The sequence below is a fragment of the Rhizopus microsporus genome (genome assembly GCF_002708625.1).
Source record: "Rhizopus microsporus ATCC 52813 unplaced genomic scaffold scaffold_2, whole genome shotgun sequence".
In the NCBI taxonomy this organism is placed as follows: Eukaryota; Fungi; Mucoromycota; class Mucoromycetes; order Mucorales; family Rhizopodaceae; genus Rhizopus; species Rhizopus microsporus.
This window is the reverse complement of record NW_019671917.1, coordinates 1,304,510-1,330,506: the sequence shown is the minus strand read 5'-3', so window position 1 is coordinate 1,330,506 and position 25,997 is coordinate 1,304,510. Positions and strand designations below refer to the sequence as shown.

General features: G+C 37.1%; 10 protein-coding genes across 10 annotated transcripts; 8 read left to right on the top strand and 2 right to left on the bottom strand.

Annotated features, from left to right (window-relative positions):
- Positions 1–5: 5 nt before the first annotated feature.
- Positions 6–1,540, top strand: RHIMIDRAFT_246941 (Creatinase/aminopeptidase; the record flags this gene model as incomplete). Its single annotated transcript, XM_023610365.1, has 4 exons — positions 6–869; positions 927–1,083; positions 1,143–1,185; positions 1,243–1,540. The coding sequence occupies 4 exons, from the start codon at positions 6–8 to the stop codon at positions 1,538–1,540; spliced, it is 1,362 nt and encodes a 453-aa protein (XP_023470110.1).
- A 246-nt stretch (positions 1,541–1,786) lies between these two features.
- RHIMIDRAFT_233999 (ribosome recycling factor) lies at positions 1,787–2,742 on the top strand (the record flags this gene model as incomplete). The annotated part of the gene is made up of 5 exons (XM_023608071.1): positions 1,787–2,078; positions 2,141–2,256; positions 2,312–2,403; positions 2,457–2,616; positions 2,665–2,742. 5 exons carry the CDS (start codon positions 1,787–1,789, stop codon positions 2,740–2,742), a joined length of 738 nt encoding a protein of 245 aa, XP_023470109.1.
- A 1,063-nt stretch (positions 2,743–3,805) lies between these two features.
- Positions 3,806–5,375, top strand: RHIMIDRAFT_266006 (uncharacterized protein). The gene has a single exon (XM_023611870.1). The coding sequence runs from the start codon at positions 3,829–3,831 to the stop codon at positions 5,062–5,064; it is 1,236 nt and encodes a 411-aa protein (XP_023470108.1). The 5' UTR covers positions 3,806–3,828; the 3' UTR covers positions 5,065–5,375.
- Positions 5,376–6,605: 1,230 nt separating this feature from the next.
- Positions 6,606–7,336, top strand: RHIMIDRAFT_266005 (uncharacterized protein). The gene has a single exon (XM_023611869.1). The coding sequence runs from the start codon at positions 6,860–6,862 to the stop codon at positions 7,151–7,153; it is 294 nt and encodes a 97-aa protein (XP_023470107.1). The 5' UTR covers positions 6,606–6,859; the 3' UTR covers positions 7,154–7,336.
- On the bottom strand, positions 7,327–7,974 carry RHIMIDRAFT_266004 (uncharacterized protein). Its single transcript, XM_023611868.1, has one exon. It carries the CDS (start codon positions 7,867–7,869, stop codon positions 7,588–7,590), a length of 282 nt encoding a protein of 93 aa, XP_023470106.1. The 5' UTR covers positions 7,870–7,974; the 3' UTR covers positions 7,327–7,587.
- A 2,933-nt stretch (positions 7,975–10,907) lies between these two features.
- RHIMIDRAFT_266003 (uncharacterized protein) lies at positions 10,908–11,126 on the top strand (the record flags this gene model as incomplete). The annotated part of the gene is made up of 1 exon (XM_023611867.1): positions 10,908–11,126. Exon 1 carries the CDS (start codon positions 10,967–10,969, stop codon positions 11,123–11,125), a length of 159 nt encoding a protein of 52 aa, XP_023470105.1. The 5' UTR covers positions 10,908–10,966.
- A 271-nt stretch (positions 11,127–11,397) lies between these two features.
- On the bottom strand, positions 11,398–11,795 carry RHIMIDRAFT_266002 (uncharacterized protein). The gene has a single exon (XM_023611866.1). It carries the CDS (start codon positions 11,700–11,702, stop codon positions 11,520–11,522), a length of 183 nt encoding a protein of 60 aa, XP_023470104.1. The 5' UTR covers positions 11,703–11,795; the 3' UTR covers positions 11,398–11,519.
- Positions 11,796–14,009: 2,214 nt separating this feature from the next.
- Positions 14,010–16,409, top strand: RHIMIDRAFT_246938 (Zn-dependent exopeptidase; the record flags this gene model as incomplete). Its single annotated transcript, XM_023610364.1, has 2 exons — positions 14,010–14,292; positions 14,341–16,409. The coding sequence occupies 2 exons, from the start codon at positions 14,010–14,012 to the stop codon at positions 16,407–16,409; spliced, it is 2,352 nt and encodes a 783-aa protein (XP_023470103.1).
- A 1,169-nt stretch (positions 16,410–17,578) lies between these two features.
- On the top strand, positions 17,579–17,889 carry RHIMIDRAFT_233994 (uncharacterized protein; the record flags this gene model as incomplete). Its single annotated transcript, XM_023608070.1, has 2 exons — positions 17,579–17,602; positions 17,695–17,889. 2 exons carry the CDS (start codon positions 17,579–17,581, stop codon positions 17,887–17,889), a joined length of 219 nt encoding a protein of 72 aa, XP_023470102.1.
- Positions 17,890–21,741: 3,852 nt separating this feature from the next.
- On the top strand, positions 21,742–25,988 carry RHIMIDRAFT_61356 (WD40 repeat-like protein). The gene is made up of 9 exons (XM_023615466.1): positions 21,742–21,983; positions 22,041–22,217; positions 22,284–22,466; positions 22,529–22,599; positions 22,646–22,925; positions 22,982–23,261; positions 23,317–24,864; positions 24,933–25,252; positions 25,310–25,988. The coding sequence occupies exons 1-9, from the start codon at positions 21,846–21,848 to the stop codon at positions 25,733–25,735; spliced, it is 3,423 nt and encodes a 1,140-aa protein (XP_023470101.1). The 5' UTR covers positions 21,742–21,845; the 3' UTR covers positions 25,736–25,988.
- Positions 25,989–25,997: the final 9 nt, after the last annotated feature.

The following is a 25,997-nucleotide window of genomic DNA, read 5'->3' as shown; positions in this document are numbered from 1 at the left end:
TATTCATGCAATTTTATCCAATTTCAAAAAAAATACCCACACGACTCAACTATGAACTTGTCAAGAAATATTTGGAACCCCTGAAAGGTTCAGTCATCTATCTTACAGGACGAAGGACTCAAGCAAGGGATGATACAGATGTTGAACTCGATTTTCGCCAAGAGAGCAATTTCTTTTATTTGTCAGGCGTGGAAAAACCAGGTTATGGTATCTTGATTCTGACGGATACGGACGAGATATACCTCATACCGCCTACTGTGCCTCCTGTTCAACAGCTTTGGAAAGGAATACCTGATAGTCATGATACACTTGTTAGAAAGTATGACGTGAATCATATATTGATAGAGGAGGAATTGTCTCCATTTATCCATAGAATCAAGCCTACGACCATCTACACTCTACCCTCTGCCACAAATACATTTGACTCCTTTCAAGTAGACAACTTTAGACTGATCACAGCAATTCATAAGGCGAGACTGATTAAGAGCCCTTGGGAAATTTCGAATTTGCGTTACGCAGCTCATATCTCCTCACATGCGCACCTTTCACTCATGTCACACGTTGCTAAACAAAAGGGCCAAGTGATCTATGAAAGCGAACTTGAAGCAAGATTTAGATGGATATGTGCCAAAAACGGGTTACCAAAGCAATGTTATATTCCCATTGTAGCCTCGGGACCAAGAGCGGCTATACTTCATTATACGGATAATGACAAGGTGATACCCACTGACCCTCATGATCTCATCTTGGTGGATGCTGGTGGTGAACGTCAGTGCTATGGTAGTGATATCACCAGAACCTTTCCAGTGCTCGGTAAATTTAGTCAAGAAGCAAAGGCAATTTATAGTATTGTATTGCAAGCACAAAAGGTATAATTCATATATTGATGCAAAGGCGAGCGCGCTTATCCTTTACCCTTCAAACAGCGGGTTTTAGCTAGCTTACGGCCTGGTGTGCTTTGGAACGAGATGAGTCACTTGGCCATACGCGTTTTATGTGAGGGACTTTTGAACATTGGTGTCCTCAAAGGCGATCTAGATCAATTGATACAAGTCGGGGCATATAAGGCGTTTTATTTTCATGGTAACACCATCAGCACATCATACAGCACTATTGGTTTTCTCAACTTCCTTTCATATTAGGTCTTGGGCACTCTGTAGGACTCGACTGTCATGATGTAGGAGGGTATGTAAAAAAAAATGTCTGCTTGATATCGACTATCCTGACAAACAAACAAAAAAGACGCGATATAGGCATTTTAACAAGAAAGGGCAAATCCTTGGAACTGATGAATGAGCCTCTTCAGGAAAACATGGTGATCACAGTAGAGCCAGGTCTGTATTTCAACGATGTTAGCATTCAAATGTGGACAAGTTTACCTGAGTACACCAAATATTTCGATTTGAGCAAAATCGATCAGTATCGTCCAGTTGGTGGTGTCCGTATTGAAGACACTGTGCTGATTACCAAAGAAGGGCATGAGAATTTTACAATTGTTCCAAAAGAAGTGGACGATATTGAAGCCATTATGAAGCTTTGAGTGCACTTATTAAAATTTTTGTCGACAAGACCATAGTTGATAATAAAGTCTATTGTTTGAAGTATGCCTCTCTATCATATTGCTGCTGTGCGGTGTTCGATCCGAAAGAGATGTCAAAAAGAACCGTAGAAATCAGGTGACCCTCAGTACTTTCCGGCGTGTGTTCCGGTACATCTTTTTTTTCTCTCTCAATACATGTGTCACTAGAGCGGGCTTCTACATTTTTGGGTTTGTTTTACACACAACATGTCATTTCGAATTCTGTCAAGGGCCCTTAGATCTGCTCCTCGAACTACATTGCTCAGTACTGCTATCCTAGCGCCTAGGCCAGTAGTAACCGTTCCTATACTACAGAATGTGCGAACTTATGCAAAAAAGAGCAAAGACAATAAAAAGTCTAAAGCTGAACAACAAGACGTGGGAGCAGAAGTCAAAGAACCCTTATTTAACCAAGGTCAGTTTGAAGCACGCTTTGAGCAATGTGTTCAATCTCTAAAGGAGCATTTGTCCAACATTCGCGTTGGCAGAGCTAATCCATGTAAGATCTAATGACGATCATTGTGAGTTTATATATAAATGTATTTACTTTTTTCTTAAAAGCATTGTTGGATGCCGTAAAGGTTAATATTGAACACTCAAACTTTCCGTTAAGAGACCTCGCACAGATCACAGTGAGGGACCCACAGACCTTGATGGTGATGGTGCATGATACTGATGTAAGTGTCATTTTTCATTATATTTAAACCAACACTCACTAAATTGATTCGCCAGTATACAGCATCTGTAGATAAAGCTATCCGTAATGCAGGATTGGGTTTGAATCCAATTGTTGAAAGTAAAGGAATTCGTGTGCCTATTCCCAAGTAAGAACGGATAAAAGGATATATGGCACGTAAACTGATTACACTATCATTAGACCCACAAAGGAATCTCGAGATAAAATGGCCAAACTGGTTAATACAACAGGTGAACAGACAAAGGCCAAGATTAGGTCTATTCGTCAGGATGGCATGAAGCTATTAAAAGAAGACAAGAAGCATCAATCTGCAGATGATATTAAGAAAATGGAAAAATTGGTAATTTAGATTGTGATTCTTGTATTCAAGCTACTCACAAATAAGTAGGTTCAAACGATGACAGACAAGTATAACAAGTTAATAGACGATCTATTAAAAGTAAAATCCAAGGAAATTCAATTGTAATAAGCTGGCATCTACAGCACTACAATAAAAATAAAGCGGGTCAGATCCTACGATTTGTATAAACATCTAAGCTCATTACATCATTTTGCCCTGTGCAAATGTGCCTTGTGTGAATAGCAAAACCAGTAAAACCAAAAGCCCTCAGATTGCTCTAAACTTAACGACGACAACTTTTGGATTGTCTTTGAGAGGGCTAACGTTTTATTTTCAAATTCCGAAAGACGATCTTGAGATACGATTAGTAGCTTGTTTGTTTATGCAATTGTCTTTTTGGATCTCATTGTGCTCTTTAGGTGCAAGCCGTCTGAGAGCTTTTGCTTTGAAGACGCATGACACATTAAATCAAGCAACAAGGGAGGGGACTATGAATATTACTTTTAGTGGATCAGCTTGTTCCACAAATGATTAATCACGCTGCTTGTAAAAAAAAGGCTTAGTCTTAATAACATAAAAGGAGCCACATTATAGATTTGCTTTTTCTCTGGCACACATGAAGTCAACAATAACAACTTTGTTTTAAATAATAGTCATTATATAAGAAATGTTATTCTTTTGATTGCTAAAACAATATCTTTGTTGATAATAGCGTATTGATTAACGATGCACATGATATTTTTTAATAGAGAGCTTTTCCTTAATTCTGTGTATTCTCATTAAAAATAGTTGTTTAATCGTACTCATTATTATTGACTTTGTAAAACAAATAAAATCACTAAAGGCAATTGCTTTAATTGGTTATGTGGCGAAGTGTGCAACCATCCACTTAACAACAGCAAACCTTGATTTATGCATCAATATGATTTAGTGTTCTTATGGCTTAAACAAAAGTCTAATTCTTTTCTTTCGCCGATATTTCTGTGACCTGAAACCCTCCCCACACACGAAATAATCTCTCACTAGGCATGACGTTATTTTAGAGTCTATGTAGCTGGCTTGGAAATAAGAGTTGTTCATTTCCAAATCCAGTAGCTATTTTTAAATCATTAACTCCTTTTCTTTCATTTCTTTTACACTTCCGCTTTTTTTCTACTTTTTACTTTTTTCTTTTTTTTTTTTTTTTTTTAAAGAGAAAGAAAGAAAGAAAAAATGACATGGATTAAGACGCTAAAACAACAAATGAAGAAACCAGCAAATTGGGTGAAAAAGAACAAAAGAACAACGGTTTATCTACTGAAATGGATCATCACTTTGATCTCTGTTGGATTGATCTCATTCTTTATGCTCTGTCGTTTAGAGGTGAATGCTCACGTCTATCTTAGAAACTGGCTATCTCCAGAAAGACCTGTGGCGATAGAGCCACTATCACATTGCTTTGACAACCTATCTCCCGACAGTCCTTATCATCAAGGCAATAAGAACTTTACTGTCAACTTTGTTCCTGGTCTTCCTGTCTGGGAAGCAAATACATGCTATGACTTTGCAGCCTTGTTTCACTCTAGAAGATACCCGTACGCAGGCAGCCAGTTATACCACACCTATTGGTCTTCCAATCTAACAAAAGACTTTGACGAGAAACCACTGGCAACACTGCGATCCTTTGCTGCTACTCAAAACACAAACCATACGATGATTCTTTGGATACCAAAAGAGGATGAGCAACGTCTGACTAATTCGAAAGGATGGGTGGCACTTTCGAAAGACACAAACCGCATCAGTTACCGAACTGTTCAACCTATGGACCTCACAAAAGGAACAGCTATAGAACCTTATGTGGACGTTTGGAGAGTCTTGGTTAGCGAAAACAATGACGGCACACATAGAGACGACTTGTTAAGAATGCTTGTACTCTATCAGTTTGGTGGCGTTTGGTTTGATCTGGACACAATGTTTATTAGAGATTTAAGCCCGTTATTTGAACACGAATGGATCGCACAAGGTAGTTGTAAAACAGGGATGTTTGGAAACCCCTTTACAGGTGCATTATTCCATTTCAATCAAAAATCACCTTATGTATGCGAGATATTAGAAGGAGCAGCGGATTTGTTCAAGGCAAGAGAAAGACAGGCGAATGGAGAATCTGATATACCAAAGCGGCACTTGATTAAAGGACCCGAGATATTTGGATCAAAACTTTATTATAGAATATATAGAAGAGTGTTACACCATCGTATTAAACCTTGGTCCATTTTACCGTGGTGCTTTACAGATCCATCACAGTGCAGAAGAAGCAACTCGATGCCGAGTCTATTTTCAAAAACAGACTTTGATGGAAAACAAGTTGAGAGGATTTTTGCATATCATTGGCGTGATAGATGGAGTTCTGTGCCTGGATCAATTTATAATTATTTAAGCTCAATACACAAGAAACGAATAACTTGGTAATATAAAGATTACGTTAATAAAGTATCACTGCATTTTTTCATATTCTTTTTCGTATGCTTTTTTTCTCAAGCAACAGCATGTTACGTAGAATGTATTCTATAAAGGGTAAGACTGTTTTGAAGATGGTCAAGTGAGCATCTTTGAACGAAAACGGGAGAATAAGGCAATGAATTGGGAATTAAGAAGTTGATCCTCATAATACTTAAATCATACTACAAGTTTGAATTGCAATCATTATGGTTTGACTAATCATTTGGCCAACTAAACTAGTAAAATATAATAAAAAGGATATTGCCTTAAACATACAGTAGCAGCAATAATGAGCACCTCTTCTTTCATACATATGTAATAATACTTGCTTTCAACAACTTTCAAAGACACGATATAATCATATATATGTTTCATGGATTAAACTAGTTCTTTGAAAGCGGCTGTGTGCCACTTTATTCTTATACTAATTGGACTTAAAGTTACACTATTTCCAGAAAGAGATATCGCGCTGACTTGTCGCTTTTTCGTATAAATTGTATTATAAAAGCTATAAATATGCGACTTTACATTCTGAAAAGACTGTATAGGATCATACAGTAAAGATAGAAAACGCGTACTACTCAATGAATACACAAAGTCATCCTATTTTAAAAAGGAATGGAAGCAAAATCATGACATTGTGAAAATGACTGGTAATATAAGAGAAAACGACTCTTCGACGGCATATAACATCACTTCAGCCTATCAAGCTGCCTATGAAGCTAAGTTTTTCTAAAATAAACCTACGTAATGGCCAAGCTTGGGTAAAAAAAAGCAGAAGAGCTTAATCAGAGACATCTTTGAAAAAAGGTAATCATTATAAAATAAAGCTGGTACTCCTCATTCAGGAGTATCAAGAATATGCTGCTGACAAAATCGATCAACGTACTAAGGCTCACGTTTTCTGATTTGGTTGATAGCGCAACTGCCAGCTTTGATAACTTTAGCTTGAAGGAAATCAGCGTCAGAAAATTTGCCAAAGAAGAATGTGGCTCCACTTTCAAGCGAGTGACTAATCACTCAACAGATATGAATGATAATGACAGGGCAAAATAACGATATTAATGAATTCAAATCTGGGGGTTACAGATATGGACTATCTTTTCCAATTGTGTTTGCGCATGAACCAGGACTTAGCATCAACATAAGACTATAGCTTGCTTGATACAAGGTACATGAGTCTGTAATCATAAAAACCTACAATAATAGATATTATCTGTACTATTCTTGATGCCATCACGGTTTTTGGATTAGCTGATATGAAATTGTCTCAAAAAACGATAAAAGAAGACAGTACTAAAAGAAAGCGAGCCGCAGCTAAGAAAAGTATACAAAAGGGTACTATTGATGATCATTATTTAAAGTTTATTGAAGAGGCCCTCAACCTGACAGAAAGAATCTAGCAATGAAAATCTGTTTTATTGTAATAGGGTCATAAAAGCCAAATAAGGTATATCTATAAAACATGAATAATAATACACAAAGAACTTTTGTGATATCCCCAAAGAAGAATTGTTCATACAATACTGTTATTAATTGGAGGCATTCATCATGTATTTGTATCCTGGATCAACATTAGAGATGGCCTGGCTCCCCTCTCCCTTTTTTAACCTTTTTCTCCTTTAATGTTGCTACCAGGAGCAACAATATGCATCTATTACCATAACCTAAATTTTACTACCCCCTTCTCAGAAATCCATTATATAAAGAAAGCCTCAATTAGCTTTAATCCATTTTGCATGCACCCAACAGGAACATAAAAAAAATGCAAGCCAAACTCTTGACACTCGCTCTCTTTGCTAGCTTCTTTGCTACTGGTCTTACAGCACCTATCTATGGTCACTTGACAGAAAGAGAAAGCGCAATTATCAAACCAATCATCGAAGGCTTGAAAGTTGAGCCGAATAATTTCCAAGCAAAGTGTGTATTCCAGTCTCTAACCAGAATTACTACTGCTTTTCCTGAATACCCTATTGATGATTTGGTAGCACGCTTACCACCAAGGATGTTTCATGCATGTTTCGATACCGAATCGCCAGATAAACCAAAGCAGTGTTAAACATGACTTTACAGATATTGTTACTCGTTATTCAGTTAATACTTTGAAGAATGAATAAATAAAAGTAAATCAATTTAATAGTTGCTAATAGATATCTTAACACTGCCAAATAATTTACAAAAAGATGAGCATTAAGCTCTCTGTATTCATAACAGCTTTTTTTTTTTTCAATTACTTGAGTGACAATGTGCCCCTAAATCGCCTTTTGGAGTCCACGTAGCTAATGAAGCGTAAAATATTATTGAAAAAAGAAGTATATTCAGAAAAATTGTGCGTTTATGAACAGACAAATTATGGGGCTTGTACATATCACAGCCATGCTTAACTATCCATTTTTAATAAGATGGGTCAATAGAGGTATTCATTTCCTAATCAAGATCTGCTTGTAATAACACACACAGTTAACCCATTTTTTGTGAAGAAATTAGGGGTTTTCATCCACAAAATGCAAAGAAAAGAGAGATTGAATGATCATAACTTTGCACAAATGTACTCTGCAAAGTATTTGGGGAATCGGGAAGCAAATCTTCTCTAATTTTCAAAGGCCTTTCCAGCCCTTTCCATAATTTCAGTAAATTCATTCTAAAATCATATCCTAACCACTTCGAAGTCTTGTATGGCCAATGTGCCGCAGTGGACACGGGTTGAATATCAATATTCTCGCCACTTATCCATTTTTTCTTTTCTTTGAAATGATGATACCCCATAACCGGCATAGTATTATTTCCCGCTGCAGCCTTTACATGTCGTAATGTATGTAGTGTTTCAGTTAATGCCTCGAATTCATGATAATATCGTATTTTAGCACTGATATTGACTTATAGAGTGTTCAAAGAGCTTACCATGCTTGACGCAGTACCTGTCCATATTCTATTGTAGATAGAGTGACAACACATTAATAATATGTACTACAGTGTGGTATATATTGCTGTCGTGTATATTACAAAAAGAAAGAGAAAGAAAAAAGAAAAAAGGGCGATTTATTACTTTTACTGATACTACACACACGAGACGGTTAATGCTAAGGGCACTTCCTCTAGGCACTACCTGTGATGCCACTTTACAACATCACACTACCAAATTCGCTATCTAACCTTAATTTGTCTAGTGGGATATTCTTTATGAATTTATCATAATACGCTTGAATGATCTTGGTTCTTTGTTGACCGAGCTGACAACATAAAATTAGAACAAAGCAATAACTACATTTTTACATCTCTTCTTGAAAGATAATTCGTATTCTACATCAAGGAATATGAAAATACGTCTTTTTCTTAACAATTTTAACGTGATATTATCCATTGAAAAGTTTTGTTGACAATATCATAAGTAGTGTCTGTAGCATTAGCCTCTTTGTAGTTTTCCCCGTGCACGTATGGTGCATTTCTTTTTAACTTGGCAGTCGGAGTTTAATTCCAAAGTTCGAAAAAGATTAAAACAGATTGACACTATTTTTGGTTTTTGGCATAGACACTTCCTTCAGATGATCATACAGTGGCTTTTTTTTTGAAATGATACATGGTGTACAAGATAATCTTCAACATATTGATTGTAAACATGATTTACTTGGAGTAGCTCATTCAGTTCTTGTCAGTAAACACTATTTAGCGCTTATAGTAGCGACAGAATTTCAATTGATTTGGCTGATTCAAATGTACCAGACTCAGAATTTTCTCTTTGTTTTCTTATAAGTTTTTGCCGTTTTGTAAATGTAGACATTGCCCACGATATGATGTGAAAGAAGAAAACAGGGAAAGTGTCTTCTAATGGCTTATAATTTCGTGTAACAAATTGTGACACGATATACCATTTAAAGAAACTCTAGTCAATAGGAAGAGCAGATTTCATAAGCTCTCTGCTTAATTTTCATTTCTTGAAAACAATTGAAATCTATTCAGATCAAATCTAAACGTGTTTATGGAGAAGAGAAACAGTTAGAAATGATTTAACATTAATTATTAACGGATTCGGCCTCTTTTGTTTGCAAAACATTAAAGTCTGCTCACTTTGATTACATTTCGAATTTTCGACAGTAAACTTCGACTGTCAAGTTAAAAGAAATGCACCATAACTTCAGATCACGTAGAAATGTTCTCATTCTGTTCAATTATGATTTAAACTGCTTCCATTTCTTTTTGACTGGTACTGTTGTGATAAACAAGACGCCCCTTTTCTGTTTTTGCTTATATCCGAGGCGCTCATTTTCTTATTTTGCTTAAATCCATCTGTTTATTTCAAACTTCTTTTGATTCCTTTTTGCATGATTTAAAACAAAGTAACTGATTAAAGAGAAGGATTATATCTTTATTAAAGTGTTATAAAAAGTTAGCCTGTACATTCATTTGTTTACTTCACTTTTTTATTATCAATACAACACTTTAATAAAGATATAATCCTTCTCTTTAATCAGTTACTTTGCTTTAAATCATGCAAATAGAATCAATTTGGAGAGGATTTTTAGTTCTTCGTTTTTATTGGATCAATTATGACACAATTTCAAATTTAAGGGGCTTGAGTATAAAGATAGATTTAAGAGAATGACCACCTCGGATCTAAAAAAAAAGTAGGAAAGAAGGGCGTATTGCTTATCTCGATAATATCAATAAAAAGGAAAGGAAAGCAATTAAAATGATTTTATACGTAGCACAGATCATAGAATGAAGCATCCCCATTATCTTGCATGAATTTTCTTTTGCCATGCACGCGAAAAAAATAATAATCTGTACTCTTATTTATTCTCTAGCTTAGACCTTATGCATTGTCCGCAATAAAGGTGTAAACATTTACTTTATATTACTATCATCTCGCTAGTGATCTGCTTGTCTTATAACATCCTCGTCTGCTGTCATAAACACAGATAATGTAGATCATCCTAATATTAAACATGTCTTTCAATGTAATTAAACAAATTTACGTATTTCTAGAGTTAAATAAGCAGCTTGTTAACATCCATAGTAGCGTTATTGTAAAGGCGATACAGTAAATTAACTCCCAGTTCCAGTAGAGCTTTCATCTTTTAAATGCGATGATGCATATTTGATTGTTAATATATTGTACTGATTTCACTAACAAATAAAGAAAAGATTAAGCAATAATATATCACGAAAGGACGCGTAAGTTATTTTATATCTTTATTCACAATTACGCAAGCAAATAATGAAACGGGTTTTTAATCCACTGTAGAATAAACGTACCTTTGACCCCAGAGGCGTTTTTAGATACTTCTTTCCTTCTTTGAGCTGATCAAAGCAAACCTATCTAATAAAAGCATTATGCACTCGCAACTACCATATAGGCAAATAAATATAAATTTATTTGTTTCAAAATTAGTGCTTTGCTATTTTCACAGCACATCTACACAGGATTTACGCAATATTTACAACACTGAAGTATAAGAGAAATATCTTTTTATTATGTTGAGAAGACAGAGAGAGCTCATCATTAAAAGCAATATCATTTTGTAAGAAAACAGGATTATTGCATGAATTGATCACGAACAACGAGAATTGAGCATGACGCGTCTATAAGAATAATGAATTTTGTGGTCAGCTTTTTTTTGTTTCTTTTTTTCTTCAAGAACTTTTTTACAAAATGGGCTGTATAAGGTAAATGCTATAAATAAACCGTATGAAAGATTGTATATAATACTGTGTAGGTGTCGTGTGTCTAATTCTGCTTGCTGTGTAAATAGCAAAACTTAATGCTACATTGGTAAATTCAAGTTAAAGATTTACTAAACTTTAATAACACTACTAATAGCAGCCATTTTTAGGGTAGACATTATTCCGAAGAATATCAGAAGAAAATTTAATTATGAAGTTAGATTTACGAGCTTTAAGTAGTGTGAATAGAAGCCGAATAGATTTATGTGTAGGGAAGTTCGCAAAGAAGGTGTATAGATCGAGAATATACAATGACAAATTAAAAATGGTGACATTATCGAGGCACTATCTCAACCCTCTGCTTCGATAGGGACTACCTGCAAAAGACGTGGTAATCCCATTAATTCAAGTGATGGGCTTTGGATGTAAACTGTGCATTTTAAATGTTGTTGACAACTTTTATGTTCTGAAACAAGTAAACATGGCTGCTTACCTCACTACGCACAAATACCTTGCTAGTAGGGGTATCGAAGAATCAATTTATTTTATGGGAGAAGTCAAGGCAAAGCTATATTTGCAAAGAAGTAATTACATCAATATGTCTGACTATTTTTATACATAGGTGCATTCTTTTAGGGGAAGTGGAAGATGCCCCATGTAAATTGAAGTTGACAGATACGAATAATAAGAAAGACGATGAAGAAAATTATGAAAAAGATGACGAAAAGGAAGAGAAAAATTCATTATGACATTATAAATTAAGTTTATTTTAGAATAAACATTAAGCTGACATTCATTCTTTTCTTGCTTGAATTCTTTCTAGAGTATTTCTTTCTACCGTCTCCATTGAACTTTTTAAAGAGCGAAATCCCGTAGTCATATAAAGTACTTTTGAGAATACTCAAGTTCTCAGTCTTATTATTTACTTGATCCATCCACTGAGCCATCTTGGGTGGGATATTGGAAATGGAAGTCAGATACTAAACCTCTGGTTGCCTCTGCTAACTTTCCTTCAGGCTCAGTAATTCTTGTGCAGAATAGAGATCTTCTTATCCAATAATACTATTAAACCAGTTCAATCAACCGCCACTGAATGTGAACTAATTGTTGCATTGCACGTTGCAAAAGTTAAACCTACCTAAGTTGCCGAATAAATTGGTCGATATTACCCAAAAGCGTTACTTGTGCAATTCGCAAGCCAAGTTACCAGGTTTTCCAAGATGTCCTCATCAAAAGAGAGGTCTGCAATATTCTTCAATTTAAAAAAGTCATTTGATATTCGCAAAAGTTTCTTCAATGATATCGTAATTTAGATTTTGGAGATCAATCTTGTCTAGGAGCAAAAGGTACAGCTCATGATTATTCGGCTCAACAATGATATGACGCACCACTAAATAATGACTGAACCGTCCATAGTTATGATCCTTTGAGCAGGTCTTTCAGCCCATTTGATTTTCCTTTCAAGTTACCATTGGAAAGATTGTTGATGAGGGACGAAATTCTCTCTTGATTCTTTTCGGGTACAGCCATTACCTCTGCAGGGGCCATCTTGCCAAGCTGCTTTAAGGTTGCAACAATAGCCTCCACAATAGCTAAATATTTCCTCACACTATCAACCTCGGAGATAGCTTGCTTGCTTGCTTGTACCGAGGCTAATCACTTAGATGATTTATTATGAAGCAGAATCTTGTAAACATGAATAATATTTTGCTTCTTGATATTGTTTAAAGAAAAGAGATGCATTTGACTAAAAATTATTACAATTTATATTATCGTACTAGCTGATTTTCGATCAAACTCACCAAGGCATGCAAAAAAGTCCATCTGTGTGGGACCGTTTGAAGAACGATAGTAAGCTATGCTGCAGTGATATTCTTGGTACTGATCCTTTCAAAGTACAGTCTGACCATTTATTCTACTTCATCTCAGTATTTTTTTTTATCCTCGCCTGTTTCTCTTTCTCTCGGCTTCTTTTCTATAAGAGTGTGAATATTGTTCAGCTGAGAATATAATTGAGTACACAGTCGGCTCAGTTTAGCAAGCTTGGCTGTTTCAGCAGGCGGCCATGGTCTAATATTCATACAGCAGCTTCTTATTACGAAGAGACAGATAAGAGAGGTGCATTATATTTCTGTTAAAACTTTAAAGAATCACTTCAACGCATAACTAAAGGTTAGAAATGACTAATGAGTCATTCCGATAACACATTTCTTTTCTAAACGTCGATATATGCTGCGGTTTAGGGAAGCCCACTTTCAAACTTTATCTACAAATAGTCAGAATGGGCAAATCAAGTGTAAAGAGTGGCAAATTAGCTTTAAGACATTAACAGCAATCTGATTGGTTGTTAGATATACTACCTTCTCTGAATGACGTTCTTACTTTTTGCTTCCTGTGAGATATCAATTACGCGTGAAGTGAGTAGGCTCCTTTTGGCACCTCTTGAAATAGTCTTTTAGTAGCAAAATGGGCTGAACCTACCAAATACATCTGCTAATAAAAGGAGAGTTACTGTGATCAAACAAAAATCACAACTCATGAATAAACACTCTTTCACATAAGGCGTCTTTAATTGCTTACGCTTTCCCTATTATGTTTGAGTCTTAAAAGGCGAAAGCGAAGATATGGCTTGTTCATAGGTAATATTCATTTAATGACGGTAAAAAATTTGAATCAGTACAAGCAATGTATACTTTAACTTACATTACGCATCTTGTTTACTCAATAGGCAGTAGTTTGCTATTTATGAAGTATATGTATGTATTGCCTTCATATTTTGAGCTTAAATGACAAGATGTATCCTGGTGACATTCCCCTATGCGTCATAGAATATGAGCTAATAACCTGTAGAGCCAAGTTTAAGACTGTCAAAAGGCCATAAATGCGCATCTTGTATGACTTTATGAATAAAACAAAGAGTCATGGATACAATAAAAGAAACAGTACATTTATCTTTTCTTTTTTCTACACTCTATCTAGGCCAATATTAGGCAATTCATGCATAAAATGATGAACGGTGGAAAAATATTGGCCCGCCTAGAAAGAGCCTCAGCCTACAAATACATTGTGTGTGTGAACACACTGTTTCTGTCCGAGAATCGGAACTGAAAAAGTTCATCATTGTGGCAGTAAATGATGCATATGTGATAAGAAAGGGGCGTTTTTCCTTTTTTGGAAAATGAGTTCTCTCCGGTATTATATAGTTTCTTTCCTTTTTTCTTTTTTCTTTTTTATTTTCCTTTCATCTTCATCTAATGTCGAGAGAAGGAGCAATACATTTACCTAACGATGATGAATCGCGAAGCGACGGGATCGCTGAAAAGTTGAAGCAAGCTCGTATATGGTTCAATAACAAATGGAACGGTGATTCAAATGAACGGTCACCATTATTAAGCAGAGATGTCGAAGACCCACAGGCTGCCAAGCGAAAGACAAAGTTTAGAGCGGTTGTAATTGGCTCTACTCTTTTAATCGCATTGGTTATACTAGGAGTATCAGTGGCCTACTGGTTTAAACATCATGATAAAGAGATTGGTGGTAAGATAATTGCTGCCATGAGATAAACATTCTAATGTTTGACTGCAGATAGTACTCCTTTCCCTGGCTGGAATGATCTAAGCCAAACTGAAAAAGAGTTTGTTGGCCTGCCATCTAATGAAAGCATCCGAGAATATTTAAAGGTTTATACTTCTAAAGCACACTTGGCTGGCACAGAAAATGACAAAGAACAAGCTGAATGGACACATAAGCAATTTGAGTCCTTTGGCTTAAACAGCACTATCGAGACTTACTGGCCACTCTTGAACTATCCTGTAGCACGCCGTTTTGCCATTGTAACTGGTCCTGAACAATTCCGTTATGAAGCCAAGTTGACGGAAGATCCAGTCGAAGAAGATGAAACTAGTCATGATCCTAACGTCGTTCCTCTTTTCCACGGTTATTCGAAGAACGGAACGGTCAAGGGACGTGTCGTGTATGCAAACTATGGTCGTGTTGAAGACTTTCAGTTCCTGAAGGATCAAGGTATTGAACTCAATGGCACCATTGCTCTCGTACGTTATGGCGGTTCTTTCCGTGGCCTTAAAGTCAGAGCTGCTGAGATCTATGGCTGTGCCGGTGTCTTGATCTACTCTGACCCCATTGATGATGGACCACTCAATAAAGATGAGGCAAGCAACCCTGCCAAGTCATATCCAGATGGCCCTTGGAGATCATCAAGCTCAGCTCAAAGAGGTTCTGTCCTATACCTCTCTCTCGCATCTGGTGATCCATTAACACCTGGCTATGCTGCTACCGAAAACGCCACTCGCATAGACCCTGAAGATGCTCCCAGTTTGGCTAAAATCCCTTCATTACCTTTATCTTGGGAAGATGCATTACCTATTTTGAAAGCCACAACAGGCCGTGGTGTAAGTGGTGCCGACTGGAAAGGTGGACTCAAAGGTGTAGATTACTCCAGTGGACCTACTGAAGGAGAGGCTATCCTGGTTAATCACATTGATAATAAGATTACGCCTATCTGGAATGTCATCGCACGCATTGAAGGCACTGAAGAGCCTGATCGAGCTATTATCTTGGGCAACCATCGTGACGCTTGGGTGTACGGTGCTGTTGACCCTTCATCAGGATCAGCTTCTATGCTTGAACTGGCACGTTCCTTTAGTGAGCTCTTGAAAAAAGGATGGCGTCCACGACGTACGATCATTTTGGCTTCATGGGATGCCGAAGAATATGCTCTTGTTGGTTCTACTGAATGGGTTGAAGCACATAAGGAGTGGTTGGATAAGCAAGCTGTTGTTTATATTAACGTGGACGTCGCTGTTAGCGGCCCTGACTTCATTGCTGGTGCCTCTCCTTCCTTAAACCGTTTACTTTATGATGTGACTTCATCTGTTGAGGATCCTCGTACGGGTGGATCTGTTTATGATGCATGGAGTGCTCTATCTAAAGCTACTGGTAACGAAAGACCGCTCGTTGAGACCCTAGGCTCAGGCTCTGATTTTGTTCCTTTCTTGGATCATGTTGGTATTAGCAGCGTCAGTCTTTCATTCAGTGGTAATTATGGCGTATACCACAGTAATTATGACAGCTTTCACTGGATGGAAAAGTTTGGTGATCCTGATTTCCGCTACCACCAAACCCTTGTCAAGATCTGGGGCCTTCTTACTCTCCGTCTTTCAGATAGCCTTATTTTGCCTCTTAGCCCAACGGATTATACCACAGAGCTATACAGATATGTTGAAGACTTGAGCACTTATGCTAGTCCTTATGAACTGAAAGAGCTGCCTGATGCTTTAGATAAACTCGAAAGAACAGTACGCCGATTTGAACGTCGCCTGCAGCGTCTTGCTGGACGCCTGGCTGAGTATGAATCGTTAGCAGACGTTCCTTCTGTCTTGATTGATCGTTTAGAAAAAGCAAACAAGCGCCTTACTTACTTTGAACGCGGCTTCATTCATCCTGAAGGCCTTCCAGGTCGTGAATGGTTTAAGCATGTTGTTTACGCTCCTGGTCTCTGGACAGGATATTCTTCTCAGGTATTCCCTGGAGTTGTTGATAGTGTTGACGCTAAAGATGAAGAGCTCATTGTACGCGCTGAAAAGAATGCAGCAGAGGCTATTGAAAAGGCAGCAGAATTCTTAAAGATTGATTAATAATAAAGTAGCAGTGTAGTAATGACTATAAAGTACATGTCGCGTTCGTTCTTCCTGACAAATCAGACAGTAAATCCTTAATACCATTGTTTATTGTTAATACACTTGAACTTTAAACGATTAAAAGTTATTATTGCTTTGATTAGCTTTATAGACAGCTTCTATCTTCGTTAATAAAATTATCTTTATGAGATAACCAGAAGACTAATGAATAAAAAATAATGTACTGTTCATTTTATACTTACCAAGACGTTAAGGAATGCTCTGCCGTTATAGACAGCGCATTAAATCCAAGAGCACCGTTAGTCTTTTTGAAAGTCTTTTAAAGGGTGGAGAACTTTCATTGTCGTGTTTTAATTTGTAAGCAAAGATATTATATATATTTAATGCACTGTTCACATCGCAAATCCAAACCGTACCGAACGACTCGCACTTGAGGACAGAGTGCACTCTTCGCTTTGATCCAGAAACAGAGAAATTATTCATTTCTTTCATTTTACACTTGTTACATATCTGATTCGTTAAATACTCGTCAACCGAAATAAAAATGGTCCCCACGTTGGATTGTTTGCATTTTGTTTGGTTTCTTCAATAATACGTCTAGTAGGTGCAGCTCGTTTGCCTCTCATATTTGAACAAAAAGAACCATTTCTGACCGCAATGATCCGCTTCCGTTGAGAGAAGGAAGGGAGGTCAGCAGGAGGTAGAGGTACATGTTTGCTTTTGTTTGGTGTTTGATTTTTAGCGCCAGCTTTGCTTGATTTGTCATACTTCTTGCTGCTGTTAAAGGGCCTTTTAAGCCGAATACAAGCAAGTACATACTATTAAAAGAAAGCACCTTGACTGCTATCAATTCCAACAAGGCCATGAAAGTAACAAGCAAGCTTAGAAATATTGATAAAAAGAATATTGATGCTGTTCAAAACTTTATCAAAATAGTACAAGCAAGAATTCAAGACAAGACCTTCATGCCTCTCAAATAAACTGACCCTCGAGGATCAAGATACTATTCTTTGCTTCCCTTGTACAAGATTGATTCCAAGAATATATAGATTGATGCTTAATCTTTCTGGAAGCTTGTTAAGCAATGTGAAAACAAGATCAAACCAGGTCAAAATAATGATAATGACTTAACTTTATGGTACTTTAATATCTTTGATTTTTCAAAAATGGGCAAAACAAATATTGTCATTGTAGAAATGTGATCACTACTGATGGTTATGCTGTATCCTTCATATTTAAGAAAACTGTTTCCATCCAAGCTGAACCTAGAAGTTAACCAAAGACTCCCAAGGATTTTGCTGATATAGTTGACGACGCACAACTTTGGGTTGTTGGTCCTGGTATATCAACTATCTTTATTGCAATTGACTCTACAGAACATGAACGTATACGAACAACAAGTTTGGGAGAATACTATCATTTATGTGGTTACAACCTTGCTACGAGAAGACGAAAAGAGCACCAAGAGTGTCTTTAGACGAGTATAAGTATATTAATGAATTACCTACTTTAAAAACTGTAAACTTAACCTCATTTTTACTAGCTGCCTCTACACGTCTACAAAATTATCAAAGAATCCATAACTACTACTGTCAAGATAAATGGTATGCTGCTCCCTTGCATGATGTATGTTTTAATAACGTTGTGTATGGCATAGATCTCAAAAGCTAAAGTTCAAGACTTTATATCAACAAGCAAAAAGGAACTCAAGAAATTGTTTTTACTATTCCGACTTCGTGCACTTTTTTTTTTTTCTGCAGTAGGACCTCGATTCTGGAATGCTACACCTACTCACCAAGGGTTGTGACAGAATCGAAGTCCTACTGTATATTTTTTGGCAAGTCAACTGCAGTGAAAACTGGAGGAGGAGGGGGAGAAGCTTATATTATTACCAAGTGGTCTTTTGCATTTTCACCATATGCTATGATTTTTGTTGCCAACATTCAACCCCAATAATAACTGCTATTGACTTCAGTTCTTCAAAATGAACACTGCCTGAAGCTAATTTTTCTGGAAGGTCACCAGCTTTTTTTCTTTGTAAACACTACAAGCAATAGAAAATACATCAGAAAGTAAGCTAATACTACAGGCGCTACCTCTGTCCACTACCTGTGATGCCATCCAACAAAACTCTTCAATACGTAACGATAAGCTAAGTGTGACTTTATAAAGCCCTCATCTTGGTTTGTTTTTGTTGTCAGTTTGATCAATAAAGAACTGAGATCAATTCAAGTGTAATTATGAAAAATTCGTATTTTACATTATTCCATTGGGCAGCCTTACATGTAATGCCTATTAGGGGTACCCGTATCATTAGCCTATCTTCTGATGCATGTAGCGTTGGCCTTTTTCTTTCGCCTTCTCTAATCTTCACGCAGACAGAAGGCTCCTCAAAAAACTTCCACACAGCTGTATATATAAAAAAGCGAAATCGTTGATAACTCCTCTCAAGATATAATCAGAAAGATCAGTAATGGTGTTTTATTCGTATCATTAAAATAATAAAATCAAATTTGATAGTTATTATAAAAGTAATAGAATCATATATGTTGCATATTTTCTACTAATCACCATTGGTCTTCTTTCACTTAAAGGTGCACGTTCCATGACATATCCATGACTCTGGAACGACCCTTGTAAAACTTCTTTTTTAGATTCAAAGTACAATAAAAGTCTTAACTAATATTATCTTTAAATATGCCATCCACAGGAACATGTTCGGAATCAAACATAACTCGGATGGGGTGGTGCATAATGAAAAGGAGGCTACAAGTACCATGCGGTAGAAACTCTGTCCAATGGTGTCCATTTTGTACAAAGAGCAGTTTTTTCCTATTGAGATAAGAATGAATGAATATACATCTAGATGCTCTGAAACGTATCGGCTTACCATCTACCAAAATACCACAAACGATGTTTAATTATATACGAAACAAAGTTATGGATATATGTATCCTCGTCATTTTTTTCGTTCATATTGATCAGCAAGCGTGATATTCTACAAAATAAAAGAGGTTAAGTATTCGTGCGGGAAAACACTACATGCACCAGAAAATACACCAGAAGTTAGACTAATTCTACGGGCGCTACCTCTACTCACTGCTTATGATGCCTTCCAACAAAACTTTTTCCCAACTTGTTTTGTGTTCTTTTTAAGAAGAAAGAGATAAAAAGATACTGTTTTAGCTTTATTTTAATTTTATGTTGTTAGTTCAATCAACCACATGTAATTACGATAAATTCCTATTTACATTCTTTGATCTAATTCATGGAGGATAGAACATATAGCGGGCCATCGCCAGGTCCAGGACAAAGCAATATTAGAGGGATCAAATGTACGTGTCGGAAGGATATTCAAAAGAAAAGATATAGGATCAGCTATTGTTTCAGGCATACTGAGATGGCGATGCGTATTTAGGCAGCTGATGACGTGTCGTCTTGACAGGTTGTTGTTGGGATGGGGGAAAGATTTGGGGGCTACATCCGGCAACCAACCAAGGTGCTAACGTATACATCGGCTTCTTTATTCATGAAAATTACTTTTTTTGTAACTGACATTATCCACTAGCCGGACTGTATGATTATTTGAAATGAGGAAGTGTCTACACCAAAAACAGAAAATAGTATCAATCATCGAAATTTCGACAGTAAGCTCCGACTGTCGAGTTAAAACGAAATGCACCACAGTACCTTCAACAGCAGGATATTGAACAGATCTATCAGGATATAATTATTTAAAGCTGGCCCCTGACTTTGTTCACCTTGGCCTGCTTGAGTCTGCTATGTTAGCAAAAATACTCTCAAGTTGTGCTCTCAGCTTAGTATTCTCTTGCTGCATCTTAAGAGTCCTTTCTTCATATTCTTCCTTTGCAGTTCTCAGATCCCTTAATATTGACCTTTTATTTCAACTGCCTGAGCTGAAACAGACTTTACTACACCTTTAATCATTTTGAGTAGAGTTAAGAGTAAGAGATATTGAGCATTTCTTCATGGTCTTTGTTCATTTGGGACATGATTGGAAAGAGATTAAAAAATACTTTACCAAGTCCACTTTATGATATAAATCTATACATTCATGTATAAGACTGTAACTAAACAAAAGATACTCATTATTGGCTTTATGACAAGTCAGATGACTAAGATGCTACGTTTGTATGGCTAAATAATCCCTGTGCGCACTATATGTAACCTTGACATGCATTATGATTAATAAAAAGCAAACAATTGATTGTTCTTCCCAATAAACATTTTCTCTAGCTTCTATGCATTATATGTTATTACTAGTAAGGACATGTTCTAGAATTCATTTCGCATGTTTCCTATGACACAATGGGTATGTGTCACATCATCGAGATATTCTTGGGAGTCTTTGGAACAAAATATAGGTACATTTTTGCATAATTATGCAGATATTGATAATTTATAGTACAATTTTAAAGGAGCCGTGGCACATGTATATGTGTATAAATCTAATTTTTGATTTGGGGTTATTTTTTGATTTGACCCTGATTGACTTGACCAAGGGACATAGGGTCTATTAGGTTGGAGGGCTTATATGTATATAGGCATATATTCTTTAGTAAAGATCGCACTCGCTGTAGTAAATAAAGATAAACTAGGCTGGTACTATGAAAGTGTCATCATGAGCGGAGAAGATGAGTGTGATTTTAGTAAATCGGGAAAATAAAAAAATCCACATGTGTGTGTGGTGTCTTAAGGGCATTTTTCTCTCCTTCTCTCTCTCTGTCTTTCTTTTCTTTTTTTTTTGTGTCATTTATAGAATGCAAGAAGTCTTTCCTGTCAATTCAGGCAATGTTCCACCACCTTCAGTCTCAACCAATCTACTCTCACACCAACTTGCTTTTAATAACAATAACCACTTTCAAAATAACCTGAAGCGTAAAATAAAAAACGTGAAATCGATACCAAAAGTATAAACAATGAAAAATAAAATCAATAATAAACAAAAACTCATAATAAAAAGTTAAAATTAGATAGAATTCTTGGTCTTACATCCATATCCTCCAATACCCTGGACACAGCAAATGATTTGATCGCATATGCAGCTGGAGCGGTCGCAGTACTATATAATCATAAACGAAATAAGCAGATCGCATTCTTATACCCACCACCTACAAGTACATCATTCAATATCTCAGGAACATCTAATATCAGTCCAGTCAATAATACTAATAATCCAAATAACTCAATTGCCCAACCACTGATGATACCGATTGGTAATATTGCCAGTAATAATGAGCACCCTACCACAAATTTAACTGAAGAAAAGAAGGGGATCACACCTGCGAGTACTCGTGCAAAAACTATCAGCTGCTTAGCATTTTCACCAGATGGAAAGTATTTGGCAGTTGGAGAAGTAAAATATAATGAATGAAATACGACAAGGGGAGGGATGCTAAATGTACAGTATAGATGGGACATCAACCACGTATATTCATTTGGGATGTGAAAGAAAAGACAATCTTTAGAGAATTTAAGGCACACAAGTTTGGTGTCCTCTCATTGTCATTTTCTCCAAACATGAGATATTTAGTATCAGTCGGATTCCAAGTAAGAGAGAACATGTTTAGACATTAACCAGTCATCACTGACATATATACAATGAAGCACGATGGATACCTTTATGTTTGGGATTGGAAAAAGGGAATAAAGTTGGCAGGGAATAAAGTGACGAGTCGAGTGAACGCAATTTCTTTTTCCAAAGATGGATCTTTCTTTGTTACTGCAGGCCTGAGGCATGTCAAATTCTGGTACTTGGATAGTCGAGGCAGAATGCCTAAAAAAGTAATAAACCAAGATGACAAAGGGTATTTTGGTATAGTCTCTCTAATCATGCTTTTTTTGACTTAGGGCGTGGGTCGAGAAATGCAAGTGTTGGATGGAAGATCAGGACTGCTGGGTGTCTTACGAGATGCAAACTTTGTTGATGTCGCTTGTGATCATAGCTCGGGTTACACTTATTTTGTCACGGACTCTGGCATTTTGTGTATCTTTAAGGAGGGAAGAGTGATTGATAAATGGGTTAATCTTCAAGTAACGTGTGACCAAGAAAAAGAAAACGAGGCAAAATGATTCATGTCTTTTTTTTTTATTAGGTCAAGAGTGCCTTTTCGATTGCTGTATCTTCCATCTATGTCATCTGTACTTGCTCAGAAGGAATTATAAGGTACAAAAGGTACAAGTCATCACATATATTGACCTTCTTTTTCTAGACTATTTGAGCCCGTGACACTAAAATACTTGGGTATTTTACCCAAGCCACACCCCTTAGGTGTTGACATTAGTGCCATCACCTCTCCTGACATGATAAGATCCACGGACGATACCAATGTGTATCCTGATGCGGTAGCTATTGTCTATGATGATGCAGCACAAAGAATCACAACAGTCTATTCGGATCGTAGTCTGTATATATGGGATATTCATGATTTACAAAAGATTGGGAAATATCGTAGCTTTATCTTTCACAGTGATTGTGTTTGGGGAGTTGAGGTAAAGAGAAGTACTTGATTGACATGTGCTTTTATTTATTTGTTTACTTGCTTTAGCCGTGCCCCACTATAGAATCTGAAGGCTCAATTATACCCGCTAATTCATTTGCTACATTCTCGGGTGATGGCACCATCCGAATTTGGAACCTTGATCATCCTGTGCATCCTTCATCTTCATCACCGCTTACACCACCTCAACTATCTCCGCCCTTGATGACACCTAGCAGTAGCACTATGGTCAGTGCTCAACGACGAAACATATATTCCCGCGAACTTGTCAAAATGCTCTATGTAGATCCTGATGCAGCCGAGTTTATGAAACAATCTAAACATTCAGGCAAGTCGTCATATAAGAAAAAAAATAAAAGAGGAGCATAACATTATCAATGTAGATTATGCAGAAGATCAATATCCTGATTTTGGTATTCGTTCACTCAAAATGAGTAGCGATGGAAAGTGGATGGCCAGTGGTGATCGAAGTGGTAACCTTCGCTTACACTGCATGAAAACATGGGATTTGCTTGGTTACCAGGAAGCTCATGACTCGGAAATTCTTTCAATTGATCTGACGACAGGACAAGATGATACTCCTCGTCTAGTAGCTACTGCCAGTCGAGATCGTCTGCTTCACATCTTTGATTTGCGATCCAACTGCCAATTAGTTCAGAGTCTAGATGATCATTCGTCTTCAATTACCGCTGTCAAGTTTTCCAAGGATTCCAGCAAGTTAATCAGCTGCAGCGCAGACAAGGGTATTATCTTTCGCCAGCGACAACACCCAGTCACGCCCTTTCATGATACATCTACACCTCGTCCTTACATAACCTACCATAATCACTCAGGCCGAGGTACTGTCTTTGATATGGCTCTGGATGTGACCGGTCGATATATCGCTACAGTGACAGGTGAAAGGAAGTTGTACGTATTTAGTGTCGATTCTGGCAAACCCTTCCGTGTGTGCAAACCTGAAATGTCAGATGAGGTCGGTAAAGATAACTCGGGTGGTAGCTTGATCAACATAGACTTGGATCCGTTCTCAGGTACCTATGCGGTAACCAGTGGATCTGACAAGTACGTACGTCTGTTTGACTTGACCAACAGCACCTGTATCGAAAAAGTCGGCGCTCATGCAGAACTCATCACATCTGTCAAATTTCTGAGAACGAATACCGAAGAAAATGGATTGAGAGTTATTAGTACCTGTTCTGATGGCACAGTGTTTGTTTGGAAAGTAAGTCCAGAAGTGGTGGCCAAGATGTGTGCACGTGGTGGTATACGGTTAAAGACAGAAGAGAAGCAAGTCATGTTTAACTTGCCCAAACAACCAGCCATTGCTGGACAACAACAGCAACAACAGCAGCAGAGACTACGACGCGTATCCACAGCTACGGCAATACGGCCAACAGCAAGCATCTCACAAATGATCCGACAGAATGAACGAAAGACGTTTTCTACCATGTCCACAGCCGAACACAAGTATGACGAAATGTATAAACGAATTGAAGCTAGTCGACGTAATCGTAACAATAACAACGACGAGCCAATCGAAGAAAAGATAGCACCTAACAAAAAGACATTGGCAGATAAGGTGAATAAGCCTCCTCTTGAAAAGAGTGGGCGCTTAGAAAGACTACTGAATGGATATCCTACAGCACAAAAGCGCTTGACCACACGTCCTCAGGCGCCTGTTAATAATAAGTTAGTGCTCAATATGGCCAACGCGCGCCGCTCTCAGCCAGGAAGAAATAATGCTATTCTGGAAAGAGAAATGTCCCCTCCTCAGATGATGCGCAAGACTTCACCTGTGCTCATGAAGCGGAAGAGTCAGCCTGCTCTCAGTGCTGAGACGAATACAGCTACCAATGGACAAAGAAGAGCAAGTGATAGTATGTCACCTCCACGTCACAAAGCTGCGTCGCCAGTAGACAATCGAGTTGAAGGTAAAGTTGTGGATGATATGCTTAAAATGAACAAACAACTCATCTTTGCATTTTTTTTAAAAAAAAAGACGAAGAAGAAATATATGATGATGCTGTTGAAGAGTTCCATGAAGAAGAAGAAGAGGACGATGACGATGAAGCTGAAGAAGAGGAAGAGATTATATTTACACCCGAACAAGAAAAAACAAGTGGACCCTTTGAAGTTTCTACTCATCTTGATACCCCACCACTTGTTCATACCGACGAAGAAGAAGACGATGGCCAGAGCACTCCATCTCATGAAGACGAAGAAGAAAACAGTGAAAGCAGTGTAGACGATGACGCTATTCTTCGAGACATCGCATCGATTGAGCCACCACGTGTATCCGCATCCGTTAGTCGTTCGAAGGTACGACGCTGTTTACAAGATGAAAATAATGACGAACGTATTTGTAGCACGAAAAAGAGCATCAAACGACAAAGCATCACAGCCAAATTTTTATCATCATTGACAAACAACGGACCTGATCATACCAATCAAAGACCGTCTATTCACCACGTTCTGGATACCTTTAAAGAACATGAAAAGACTTTGCAAAAGGAGCAGGATCCAAAAATAGAAAGCGCACTAGCAGACTTGGATGGAATTGAGATTTTATTAGATAGCGTTTTAGATACATTAGTGAATACAATCAAAACTTCTGACAATGAAAAATCAATTGAAACTATAGAAACCAAGTTGATTCAAATTGCTGACAAGGTTCAGAGCAAAGTACCCAAGAAAAAAGACGTGGAACAAGAAACAGATACAGAGACAGCAAAGTTATTGGAAAGATACTCTAATTTATTATTAAACATGGTTGAAAGCAAATTGAAAAAATCCATCAATTAATCTGTAAATAAAAACTATATAATCCAGAAATTTCGGAATGATCAACATTGTTACACCATTTTTTGCTTTAGCTTTGTATCACCATGGCAACAGCCATGACATTATGCAGAGTGTTTCTCAGATAACAATCCTTGCTTGTCGTCAGGATGCTTAATATCTGAAGTAGATGTAGGAAGTATGTTGATGGCTGTCTTTTGCTTTTGAGATAACTCCTCGTATCTAAATTTATATTAATCACATGCCAAAAATAAAGATAAGATAC